At 40.8% G+C, this 13,943-nt stretch overlaps 1 protein-coding gene across 1 annotated transcript in view; it reads left to right on the plus strand.

The window, feature by feature from the left end:
* Positions 1 to 13,943, plus strand: part of CTNNBL1 (catenin beta like 1) — a 177,095-nt gene that overhangs the window by 34,158 nt on the left and 128,994 nt on the right. The window contains exons 2-3 of the mRNA XM_003805015.5: positions 3,551 to 3,739; positions 8,074 to 8,180. Coding sequence (XP_003805063.1) covers positions 3,551 to 3,739; positions 8,074 to 8,180 — 296 coding nt within the window. The remainder of the gene's footprint in view (positions 1 to 3,550; positions 3,740 to 8,073; positions 8,181 to 13,943) is intronic.

Consider the following 13,943-nt stretch of genomic DNA (forward strand, 5'->3'; position numbering starts at 1 on the left):
TCATTGCCAGAGATGTGGTGAAGATTGAAGTTCTGCAGAAGGAAAGTGCTATTTTAATGGGAATTTAATAAATGAAACTCCTCCCCTGACTTCTGAAATGTTTGTTTTAAAGAAGAGGATTGGAAGATGTTTTCAAAAGAGACATAGCTAGTGGTTTTTTTTTTCTATTTTACATTTCTTAACTGTGGCAATATTTAGCTTTCTCCTTTTAATTGTGGCCCACTGCCTTTTCTTTCTCCCCTCGGAGATAAACAATCTAGAAATCTCCTTTCCGTGGAGAACTATGGAGCTCATGCCTTAACTTGGCTGCTGCAGCAGGCTCACGCTAATCAGAATCGCAGCAGGGCTTATTTTATGAGCTTGAAAGAATTAGTGTTCCCAGAGGGCTGAAGTTCCTTACCTGCTGAGGAGCTACAGATTTCCAGTTGGAAGCCTGCCCTCCTTTAGGATGAATCTACCTTCCCTTCCTCTTCTTACATGAAAACCACCACCTCCTTTTTTATTGTAGCCTGTCTGTGGTTACTGGCATGTTGCTTTCCTTTTTATTTTTCTTTTTTAGGGTAGAGCAGTAATGATGATAGTACATTTTTGTAATTTTTGTCCTTATGGAAAATAAAGTGTGTTCATACGAAATTATCATCTAGCTCAGGGAGACTAGGAAGAGAGTGAAGAATAGCAGGTGGTACCCTACAAACTAAATTGTCGAGTGTGAGTTTTCTAAACAATGTCATATGCTCAGACTTACTAAAGCACCTGGTATGTGGAGCAAGCAGGAAACATGAATAAAGAGGGGAATGACTTTCTACCACTGGCAGAGTACTGTTCAATACAAGTCAAGAGGGGAGATGTGTAACATGTATAATAGAAAATTTTCTCTTATTACCAAACAACTTAGCAGGCTGGCAGTGAAAGTGGCATTTTCTTTTGTTTGGTAGTAACATACCACATTGCACCAAGCATATCGCTGGTGGGTGTGATTACTATATCAGATAAAGAAATCTCATTGAAGAATCTAACACAAATGTTTTGTTGGAGAAGACAGAATCATGTGGATTACCTCACAGTGATGATTTTATGTATTTGTTTAGTACCATTATGGTTTAGAGTTCTTTCACTTGAAGTTCACAGAGAAAAGAATTATAATGTCCATTTACAGATGAGGAAACTAAGGTTTAGAGAGGTAGGTGATGGGCCCAAAGTTGAACCAGGAGTAAGTTGAGCTGAATGGAGACACTGGGCTGTTTGGTGTCTGGGCAATGCTGTGTCTCTTTAGCTCTGAAGCCCCTTTCACTACTGCTCTGTTTTATTCTAATTTAATGGAAAACAACAGTAAGACCTTCTTCATGGATTGCATTGTAAAAGGCAAAATGAGCTGGCTGCAGTGGCACACACCTGTAGTCTCAGCTATTCAGAGGGCTGAGGCAGGAGGACTGCTGGAGCCCAGAAGTTCAGGTCCAGCCTAGGCAACATAGTGAAACCTCATCTCTAAAAAGTAAACAACAACAAAAGGCAACATGAGGTCCTAACAGAGTATGGTAGAAAGGTCCTTGGACTAGGAGTCTGGAAGTGCCAGTTCTATTTTCAGTGGTGCACGAGTGGTTTTGTGATCTTACGTAATACTTGGCTTCTGGGCCTTTATTATTATTATTATATTTGATTTAAAATTTTATTTTTAATTTGCAAATAATTGTATATATTTATAGGGTACAAGGTGATATTTTGATATATGTTTACAGTGTGGAATGATTACATCAGGCTAATTAACAAATCTATCACCTTTAATACTTTTTCTGTAGTGAAAATATTTAAAATCTGTTTTATCAATTTTTAAATGTACAGTTCATTATTATTTATTATATTCAGCATTCAGTGCAATAGATCACTAAAGCTTATCTTCCTGTTTAACTGAAACTTTTTTTTTTTTTGAGACGGAGTTTCACTCTTGTTGCCCAGGCTGGAGTGCAATGGCACGATCTCGGCTCACCACAACCTCTGCCTCCCGGGTTCAAGCGATTCTCCTGCCTCAGCCTCCCAAGTAGCTGGGATTACAGGCATGCACCACCATGCCTGGCTAATTTTGTATTTTTAGCAGAGATGGGGTTTCTCCGTGTTGATCAGGCTGGTCTTGAACTCCTGACCTCAGGTGACCCACCCGCCTCAGCCTCCCAAAGTGCTGGGATTACAGGTGTGAGCCACCGCACCCGGCCTTACAGAAACTTATACTCTTTAGTCAACATTTCCCTCCATCTCCCTTCCTCCCCAGCCTCTGGTGACGATCATTCTACTCTCTACTTCTATGAGTTCAGCTTTTTTAGATTCCACATACAAGTGAGATTACGAGGTATTTGTCTTTCTGTGCCTGGCTTATTTCACTTAGCTTAATGTCTTCCAGGTTTATCCAGGTTGTCTCAAATGACAGAATTTCCCCACTTTTTAGGGCTGAGTAGAATTCTATTGTGTATGTATACATTTTTTTATCCATTCATCTAGTGACGGACACATAGGTTGCTTCCATATCTTAGCTATTGTGAATAATGCTACAATGAACAGGGCAGATATCTTCTCAGCATACTGAATTCAATTCTGTTGGTTACATACCCAAAAGTGGGATTGCTGGATCATATGATAATTCTATTTTTAATTTTTTGAGGAACCTCCATCTGTTTTCCATCATGGCTGTATTAATTTGTGTTTCCACCAACAGTGCACAGGGTTCTCTTTTCTCTACACCCTCAACAACACTTTATATTCTGTCTTTTTCATGATAGCCATTCTGATAGGTGTGACATGATAACTCATTGTGATTTTTCTTTGCATTTCCCTGATGATTAGTGATGGTAAGCATTTTTTTCATATATCTTCTGGCCATTTGTACATCTTCTTTTGAGAAGTGTCTATTTAGGTCCTTTGCCCAGGCTCTGGGCCTTACTCAACTCTTCTGTAAAATAGAATTGGGAGTACAGTAGACATTCAGAAGTTACATATGTAATATTTTATGTTTGTACTATTTGTGAGTAACTGTAAAAAAGGCTTTGTAATCTTATGTAGATGTGAATTAAAACCAGGTGCTAAGAGGCTGGCATTGGGAGTTATATCTTGACTAGTATGTGAGCCTAACCCAGTATCCCCATCTTAAGATAGCTTTGTTGCTATTTCCGTATACATAGGAACTTTTGTGAAATGGCAAAACTGCGTATAAAAAAATTCCCACTGACTTTCATGGTATATTTATAGAATCATTAAGGATCTGAAAAATGACCACATAGAGCTTTACCCCATGTGGTGGGAGAAGTTGTATGCTAGATGCTTTTGAGTCAGAGAATTCTTGAAAGCTTTTAGGATATTTGCTGTCTATGCCTTGCAAAATCTTTTTTTGTATTTTTTGTAGAGTCAGGGTTTTACCATGTTGCCTCAGGCTGGTCTCAAACTCCTGGGCTCAAGAGATCTGCCTGCCTTGGCCTCCCAAAGTGCTGGGATTATAGGCATGAGCCACCACGCCTGGCTTCTATGCTGTATCCAGCTCTAAAATCCTATGTTTCTTTTCTCTCAGCCCAATAGGGGCACAAAACGTCCCCGGGATGATGAAGAGGAGGAGCAGAAGATGCGTCGGAAACAAACTGGTACTCGAGAACGCGGCCGCTATCGGGAAGAAGAAATGACTGTGGTGGAGGAAGTGGATGATGACAAAAAAAGGCTGCTTCAGATTATTGACAGAGACGGGGAAGAGGAAGAGGAAGAGGTAACGTGGCAGCACTGGGTGGGAGCTGAGATGGCTGACCCTGTAAAACGTAATTTTGGGCCAAATACTCAGCTTGTCTGAGCTTCCCATCTTCATCTGTAAAATGAGGTTAAGAATTCATATTTCATCGTGTTAACGTGAAGGTTAAGTGGGCTAGTGCAGTTGGGAAAGCATCTTATGAGATGTAAAGAATGTGACAGAGTTTTAAAATTGTTCCATATTATGTACTGTAGGGGAGGGTCAGGGCAGGCTTCCTGGATCTTACTGAGGACACATAGAAGGCACTTGCATTATTATCTTTGAAAGAGGGGTCAAATTTCACCAAGTGGAAGGAAGGGCTTTTTGGGCAGAGAAAATGGTATTAGCAAAGCAACAAAAGTGGAGAAGTTTAATGGGTTCCACAGTATTAGGTATTTAGGTGTGACTGCAAAAGTACAGCTTAGGGAAGGAGATTCCTTGGGCCTTTCCCTTTGCTGTTCCTCAAGATGCGTTGGGGCCTTTCCACTCATTCCTGCCTCTGGACCTTTGGACTTCTGTGTCCTCTGTTGGAATGCTCGTCTCCCTTAATGCTTTGTATGACTGGTTTCTTCACATTCAGGTCTCAGTTCAGGTGTTTCCTCCTCCAAGAAGTCTTTCCTATGTAGCCCTGCAAGCCATTCTCTCATTTCCTCATTACTGTATTTTGTATATTGTCTGCATAGCACGTATCATGATTTGAAATTCTAGTTGTTTATTTTGCTCATTGCTGTCCTCCTCCCAGCCGCCCATGAAAACAGAGACTGGCTCTGTTCTGTTCACAGCTCTATCTTTGGCACCCAGAGCAATACCTAGCTCTTGGTAGGCCCTTAATAAATATTTATTGAATGAATAAATGAATGAAGCTGGGAAGAGTAGAGGTAAAATATCAGTGATTAAAAACAAAATGACCTTACCTCTGTGTCTTTTTAAGTCTTTAAGTGTTAACTTGTGTGTTATTTCAGTCTGGCATTTTGTTCAATATGAATTACGGAAATAAGAGTCTTAAGAGCCAGCTGTTTTTTGGTTCTCTCAAAGACACGATGCTAAGTTTGGATTAAAAAATGAGGCTGGCTGTGAATCTGAGAAGAAGAAAAAATGGATTCATATTCCAAAAAGGTCTTTACTGTGTTGTGACAATAGCTCTGTCTTTATTAGGATTTGTACTAGTGCTAATTTGGGGGTCTGCCGCTAAAAGATGATGGCACTTTAGAAATACGTGGTGGGAGACAGTCCTGAATTTTTTAATTTCCTCTCTGAGGGCAGCAGCCTTGCCAGGGCTTAGACAAACAGTGTGTGTAGCACATCCTCCCTCCCTTCCCTCCTCACCAGCTTCTGCTCAATCTGTTAGCCCTGCAGCAGCAGTTAATTGGCAGGTATAATTCCCATGTAGGGCAAGGCTGGTACTGGAGGATTAGGATAGTAGCTGTCATGGGTAAGTGGTTTCTAGCCTGGGAGACAGAAATGTAATGTGGGACCAACCTTTCTGTTAAGGGACAGGGAAAAAGAGATCGCTTTGTAAAAATGACACATGGAAGGCTACAAGTCCAGGAGTTATTTTCTCACTGCCACCGAAGTCCCATTTGATGAAAAACAAGTGATGTTTGCCCCTGTAAAGTCACGTGAACTTGTAAAATATTATTGTCCTTTTTGTGCTACATCATCAGCATTCATCTTTCTGAAATCTCCCTCTGGTTTCTGACGTTGAGCTATTGGAGATACTGCTGTGGCTGATGACTAAGACTGATAATTCAGTTTTCCCCCAGTGTTGGAGAGAAATTAAAGGAGGGAAGGCCAAACCCCGGAGAGGCTAGGACTTCGGAAATCCCATGAGAGCTGTGTTAACACTAATGTGGTTTTTCTCCAGAGTGGGGCAAGATGTTAGCTAAGAAAAAAAAAGTAGCAGATATTGAGCTTACTTGAAAGTGATTTAACCCTTTCCTAGAAATGTTTTGATTATTTTAGTTAAATTCTAGTGGTATGTTGGGTACATTGTGCCTGTTGCTGATAATAACCATAACAGCTTGCATTCATGTAGTTTACAAAGTAGTTTTATGTACATCCTTTCTTTAGGTCATCTCTATGACCTTGAGAGATAACAGGTAACATTTTCATTCATCCCCTCCCCTCCCCTCCCCTCCCCTCCTCTCCCCTCCCCTCCCCTCCTCCCTTCCTCCATTCCTCAGATCTTCACTGAGTACCTGCTGTGTGCCAGACACTGGAGAGTCTACTTATGCCAGAGAACAAGTAGACATGGGCTAGCAATGGGAGTCTTTGCATTGGTTTGGGGTTGGAGAGATTATCTGGGCAGATCCTGCCAGATCCTTACGTAGATCATGTGAGGGATTTGGGATTTTATTCTAAGTGTGTAGTGGATGAGTTCAGGAAAGACTTAGGAGATAGAATTAGCTGGACTTGATGAAGCTTTGAGAAATATATTCAGCAAAGTAACATTGTCCCATGGCTAGTAAGTAGTGAAGCTAGGCTCTGAGTCTTGACTGAGCCAGGACTCTGACTTGTTTTTACTGTGTCAGGGAACCTGTCTTTAAGCTGTAGACCCTGGGGAGGAGGTGGGGATTCAATAGAGAACCTTGGGATCTAGGAGTCATTGGTATAATCTAAGAAATGTGTCATGCTGAAAATGAATTTATGGATAGCTCCCACTTAAAACCCCATATGTGGAAATAGAAATTTAATAATAGAATAATAGCTAACATTTTTGAGTACTTATAAAATTATGGGATGATTCAGTGCTTTCCAAAAGGATCTATTTCAGGTTCTCTTAATAGCAGTTTCTTTATTGCTTTTAGGTGTGAGTTATGGTCAATGACTACAAAGCTGTGAAGCTTTGAGTTGGGATAGTATGAAGAGAAGCAGGGTGCATTGCAGCACATTAATTTAAACTGGAAGGAAACTGAAGATAAAACGTGTGAAATTTCAGTGTAGATTTTTTGGAGAAAAAATGACTTAGTTTTCAAATATTCATTTTATTTGCTTTCATAGGTATTATTCCAATGTATGAAGCCAGAAAATTCTGTACAGTCTACTAGCTTTTTTTTGCATTCTCTAGGCAAGGTTACTAAATTCTTGATGCTACTTCAGGATTCAAAGTACCTGTCTGAATTCCTTCTCAGCATCTAGTAAGTACCAGGCAAAGTAATATATAAGAAATGCTAAGCAGTGACTATAGCTAATTAACAACCGTTCTTAGTTTACGCACTGTGCAAAAACAGGCAGTAGGTTGGATTTGGCTCATGGGCTGCAGTTGCCAACTTCTGCTGTAGGAAAAGATTAAGGGTCACTGTCACTGACTCAGAGTTTGACCTTAAACAATTCTTTTAAACCTGTCAGTCTTATCTTACATGTATAGCAAAGGATGACAAGGTAAATGTATAATAATATTATCTAATATTGTTGCTTACTCTCTGCCATACAGTGTGCTCAAGAAATATTTGTTGAATGAGTGAGTCTTTAACACCTTTTCTTTTTTTTTTTGAGACAGAGTCTCCCTCTCTCACCCAGGCCGGAGTGCAGCGGCACAGTCTCGGCTCACTGCAACCTCTGCTTCCCAGGTTCAAGTGATTCTCATGCCTCAACCTCCCGAGTAGCTGGGACTACAGGCATGTGCCTGTATTTTTAGTAGAGATGGGGTTTTGCCATGTTGGCCAGGCTGGTCTTGAACTCCTGACCTCAAGTGATCTGCCCACCTTGGCCTCCTGAAGTGCTGAAGTGCCCAGTCTTTAACACCTCAAACTGAATTTCCTGTGTTACAGATAGTGGGCATTGTGTGAGACACCCAATGTGATATACCCGAAAAGAAGCATGTGATTACAGGCCCTTACTCCTCATTGTAATTGGAGAGATAAAGTGTGTACTGTGGCCAGGCACAGTGGCTCACACCTGTAATCCCAGCACTTTGGGAGGCCAAGGTGGGCAGATCACGAGGTCAGGAGATCGAGACCATCCTGGCTAACACGATGAAACCCTGTCTCTACTAAAAATACAAAAAAATTAGCTGGGCATGGGGGCATGTGCCTGTAGTCCCAGCTACTCGGTAAGCTGAGGCAGGAGAATCGCTTGAACCTGAGAGGCAGAGATTGCAGTGAGCTGAGATCATACCACTGTACTCCAGCCTGGGCGACAGAGCAAGACTCCATCTCAAAAAACAAAACAAAACAAAACAAAAAAAGTGTACTGTACATTGAACCCAGAAAGGTCAATGGCAGAGTGAGGTGGGGTATAAGAGCCACAGGAAAGTAGTGACAATGAATGTGAAACCCCTGTGGACTGAAGTTTTTGCATTTGTCTCTTTGTACTAGGAGGAGCCATTGGATGAAAGCTCAGTGAAGAAAATGATCCTCACATTTGAAAAGAGATCATATAAAAACCAAGAATTGCGGATTAAGTTTCCAGACAATCCAGAGAAGTAAGGTTCTGTTCTACTGATACCATGTCTCCTCTGTGGCGTTTCGTTGGCTAATTTTGTTTTGGTTTTGGTTTGTTTTGGCTTTTGTGATTTGGGCCAGGAATCCCAGGATGACCCCCATGTTTGGGAATTCACTAGAAGGACTCCCAGGACTCAAAGTCAGTGATACTCAGGGCTGTGGTTTATTACACAGGGCACACAACAGGATCAGCAAGGGAAAAAGACACATCAGGTGGCATCTGGAGAAATTCAGATACAGGCTTCCTATGTTTTCTCCTTCCCAGTGGGTGGGATTATACAAACATGCTTCTTTCTTCAGCAATGAAATGCATCAACATGTGTGCAGTGATGCTGTCCAGGGAAGCCCATTTCAGACTCTGAGTTCAGGGTTTTTATGGAGGACTGGTCATGTAGGCATTCTCTGCCTGTAATAACAACCAAAATTATAGGCTCCTGGAAGGAAAGCAGCTGTTCAGTGCCCCGGGCTGACAAAGCAGCAACCTTATCACTTAGGGAACATTTCAAAAGCCAAATTCCTGGCTGCCAGCCTAGGGCCAGCCTTGTAAGCTAGCCCTTTTCAAGATCAGCCCTGCAGTTAACATATTAACTCTCCTGCATTATTCTTTTCAGTGCTCAAAGAAGACTGATCGTGCCTGCCGTTAGTGATAGCTTTACTGTGGAGATCATGTCAGAGGCTCTGAAGTTAGACAGATATTGGTGTGATACGCACATGCCTTTGAATAAGTTACTTCCCCTTTCTTAGCCTTGGGTGTCTCATCTGTATAAGGAAATAATGCCTTCCTCACAGGGTTGTATGAAGATTAAAGGAGAATAATGTAAGTGTTTAGCTTAGTACCTGGCACATAGTAGATGCCCATGAGATGATAGTTAATGTGAGTTTTACTACACTGGCACCTCGGTGCACTATGAAGTGCTATGTGAGGAATCTGGCATCTTTCAGTCAGTCTTGAATCCTAACCAAGGGGACTTTCACATTTATACGATTTTAATGTTCTAAACCTCTCTTTCTTTCCCTATCTTTGTCCCTCCCAGGACATACAATTTTAATGAATCTTAATATGCCCAAGGCCCCCAGGCAATTAACAATTGAGTAGTACAGGCTTTGCACTCAAGTTTTTAGGTTACTAGGGAGACTGACTGTAAAGGCAAGGTAGAAGGAAACAGACACTTTAAAAGAGATATAATAGGAGAAGAAACAGTAAATACCAAGTTGGCGGCTATTGAGGGTGTCACAGAAAAGATAGTAGTTGAGCTGGGCCTTGAAGATTCATTTTTATTAGGCGGAAAAGAACACAGGAAGGCATGCCAGGCAATATGAGGAGCATGAACAAAGGCACAGAGGTGTCAGCGGGCACAGAGTCTTCATGGCAACCTAGAGAGGCCAGCATGGTCAACTATGTTGTCCCTGTGCTGTGGATGAGAAGGCAGAGTGGGGAGAATGTGGTTACTGGGCCTAGGGCCACAGCCCTCTTTGATAGTAGGAGTAGCTATTAATAGATCAGGGCCCAGCTTATCCAGCATCAGAGTCCTATCAGGTTTTGTACTGATCTCCACCATACAGGAGCACTGTGTGTGTGTGTGTGTGTGTGTGTGTGTGTAATTACACAAGTAATGCATGAATAGATTGTCATTCTGAAAATACCAGTGGTACATAAGTAGAGTGAAAAATGAAAGTTTTCCTTCACTACTCTGATCCCTTTCCATTCCTCTGCCTAGAGGAACCTTGTGAACAGTTAATTATGCAAATGTATTTGTTTCTACTTAAGTGATACTGTGCATATTCTGCACCTTGATTTTTTGGGTCATCTAACAGATCTAACAGATCTGTCCAGGTGGTACATGCATATCTACCTTGTGTTTTTTTAATTGGTGCATAGTATTTCATGGTTTGGAAATACCATGACTTATTTAATTATTTTCTATTAATGGACATTTGATTATTTTAAAATCGGCTTTTATGAAAAATGCTATAGTGAACCTACTTGTACATGTGTCTTTGTGTGCATATATTTCCATAGGATAGATACCTAAATTTTGGATTCCCAGATTGAAGGGTATGTACATTTTAATGATAGCTACTGCCAATTTTCTCACTGTATTTTTAAATTCTCCCCCCAGCAGCAGCATCTCTTTTCTTGTGTTCTTGCCCACAATGCATGTGATCAGTCTTTAACATCTTTGCCATTTGTTTTGTTGTTATTTCTGTACTCAGTGGTTCCTGCATTAGACTCTGTTCCTTTTAGGAGATGGACTGTGTCTTGTTTGTCTCTAGTGCCTACCACAGTACTTGCCTTGCTGTAGGTGTTCAGTAAACATGAGAGAGCTTATGTAGTCCCTGTCGTCTTTATTACATCCCCATTGCTTGAACCTAAGGATACATTATGAGGAAGCTATGCTGCGGGCTAATGACACTGGAAATTTAAGAAATTCAGTTTACTTCTTTGAACACCAGTATTTCCTTCGCCTGCTTGGTAGATACACGTCTCTCAATTTGGAGCAGAGTTTCTGCAGGTTATGTTCACCATCTACATCTTAGGTACCTTAGTGTTACAGTTCATTAACTGGTTTTAAGACAATGTGATTTTATTTAAAAAAACGGTAGTGTTTTCCATTCAGACAAAATGTATATACTATTTTAGTTTTAAAATCTGAGCATATGAAAATGGAAATTGTGCATAAAGAACTTTTTTTTTCATGTCGAAAAGCAGTTAGGAAACTACATTGTGTTTTAACCTTGAGTTCTTGAATTCTCACTGGTGCAGTGTCTTTCGTAATTCTCTAGATCAGCGAGGTGAAATTAAGATGAAAATTGCTAGAGTGTATTCGGATGAAACTTTCCGGTTGAGATCAGAAACATTCAAATTTATTTTCCCATATATCCAATTGTCATTTTGATCGCATACCCAAAAATGCCTCTCTTCATTTGACTGCATTTGAGATTCAGTTGACAGTTCTCCTTATGCACCCTCCAATTTGCACTGCGTGATCTTTCTCCTAAACACCACATTGACTAGAGTGTGCTGTTTCCCTAGAAAGTCCTTTAATAGTTCTTCTCTTCATTTTTGCAGGGACAGAATTACTTAGTTTACTGATTTTCAACCTTTTTGGTCTCAGGATCTCCTTGTACTCTTAAATTATTGAATATCCCAAAGTGCTTAGAAAATTCTGGCAAATGCAAGAACAGACAAGCACACATTTCATTAGCCATCAGGGCAGTGATGTCATCATGTCATGGAGCCCTTCAGAAAACTCCATTGTACACTCCTGAAAGAATGAGAGTGAAAAAGGCAAATGGTGTCTTAGATTTATTATAAAATAGTTTTGATCTTATAGTTCCCTGAAAGGATCTCCAGCCACCCCGCTACCCCATCCTGGGGTCCTAGGACAACACTTTGAGAACTGCTGATTTACTTGGATGGAGGGAGCATCATGTTCCCCCAGCAGTGATTGCATTTAGGACTTACCAATTTCTGTGGCTTTCCCAGTGTTTTTGAGCTTTGCTGGTCATTCGCTGATATTCACCCTTGTGGTTGAAGGAGAATATCCTGCTGGTCTGAAGCAAATGCACATGGGCAGCCTAGGAAAATATTCTCTGTCATATTAGATGGAATCGATGACCCCATCTCAGCCTGGGTTACTGTTTTAATATGTTGCTCTATTGCTCTCCCGTCACCTCTAACTTGATCCTTTCCCCCAGCTGTGAGTCATCTATTGCTGAAGGTATGCCTAATTCCTAAAGACGGTTCTCTGCAAATAGTAGTGTGTGCTTTAAATGAGTAGGCTCATGAGTAGGCTGTGCTTGGTCAGGCAAAACAGAAGATGACTGTTATAGCATAACAAACTTGAGGGTACATAGATTCATTGAGTACTTGTATGTGCCAGCTATTATTAGGCACTGTATATATATTATCTCTTTTAATCCTCACTATAGGAAGATAAGGAAATCAGGGTCTAGCAATAAGTTAGTTAATATTCTGTGTCTTCCTTGATCAGGTTGGGACATCACGCTCTGTGTTCCAGTGACACTTCTCTTGGGTAGTACTAGACACGCTTATAATTAATGGTTTGTAATAGATTATTTATATTTAATGGAGGCCAGAAACTGGGATTATTTTATCTGTTATATCCTCAGTGCCTAACACAGTGACTGGCACCTAGTATGTGCCTAGTAAATATTTGTCAATTCACTGTTCATGGCCACACCTCTAGTAAATAGCATGGCTGGGAGTATGACCCAGGTCAGTCTCATTCCCAAGTCCAGCATTTCTCACGGTATCCTGTTACTCACATAACACTGGACCCAGTATATTTTTGTAATATTTCCCTGCTTGCAGTTTTATTCTCTGCTTGTTTGTTTTGTTTTGATAATTTTCTGACTTCCTAAACTTAAAAGCACTGGGTTAAGACCATATTTGGAAGAAGAATCTCAAAGTTGGAAGGAACTGAGAAGCACAGTCTATTCTACCATCTAACTCTTGGTATTTTTTTTTTTAATGCCATCCATTATTAACTATCCCAGTGAGAAGGATCTAACTTTCCAAAGAAAGCTATTCCATCATTTGGCAGCTTTGACTCTTAAAATTTCAACTCAGAATGAGAAAGCATTTCAACAAATTCTTATATGAGATGTATCTAGACTCCTTAGAATCTTGGTTGTTTCCCTGAATTGGTTTCCACATCCCTCCTAAAAGATGGTTCCTTGAACAGATGTCACAAAGTTTTAGGGTCATTGAATCAGCATAACTCTGTATTGTCCTCTTTTAAGTACCCTAAAACCATCGTAGCACTTGTGGCAGCTGTTTTCATCTGTGCCCCCATTTACAGGCATCTCCCAAGTTTCTGTGTTGAACCAAGGCCTGCGTCAGGTGCTGGATGTCCAGAGATGAATAAGAAATTGTCTCTGGCAGAACTGTCTCGTGTTCTGATTTGTATTACAGTTATGGTTCAATAAAGCCATCAAGTTCAGAAAGAAACACATGTGCCCTTATGAAACTGTATCTCTCCCAGCCTTTACATTTGTACTTGACTTTTTGGTTCACTGCAGTTTTCTGTGTGGATCCCAGGTATTTTTCCTTTGGTTAGATTTGGCACATCATTATTGCCTGTCAGGAACTTTTGAATTGATTCTGTCAGCTGCTGTGCTTACTGTCTCTTTAAGCTTTGTGTCATATAACCTTTTTTCATTTTGCCCTTTATGTATCTTTGCTCATGTTATTGGTTAAAAAAAATAATAAAATACTTGATCTAAACAGGCCTAAGGACAGACCCCTCCAGGTGACTAACAATCGTTCAATTACTTTATTTATTTATTTTTTGAGACAGAGTCTCGCTGCATTGCCGAGGCTGGAGTGCAGTGGCACGATCTTAGCTCACTGCAACCTCCACCTCCCAGGTTCAAGCAATTCTCCTGCCTCAGCTTCTCGAGTAGCTGGGATTACAAGTATGCGCCACCACACCTAGTTAATTTTTGTGTTTTTAGTAGAGACGGGGTTTCACTCTGTTGGCCAGGCAGGTCTCAAACTCCCGACCTCAAGTGACCCACCCACCTTGGCCTCCCAAAGTGCTGGGATTACAGGCATGAGCCACCACGTTTGCTGTCGATCACCCAAATCACCAGATCTTATACTGCACTCAGCACAATTTTTTTTTTTTTTTTTTACTGTTTAGTGCCCAGTCTCCCTTGCCAGTTCTTCCAAGTGAACTGGAAAAACCTTTTGTCAGGTTGTTCTCCAGAAATCTTGT

Source organism: Pan paniscus, chromosome 21, assembly GCF_029289425.2.
Source record: "Pan paniscus chromosome 21, NHGRI_mPanPan1-v2.0_pri, whole genome shotgun sequence".
NCBI lineage: Eukaryota > Metazoa > Chordata > Mammalia > Primates > Hominidae > Pan > Pan paniscus.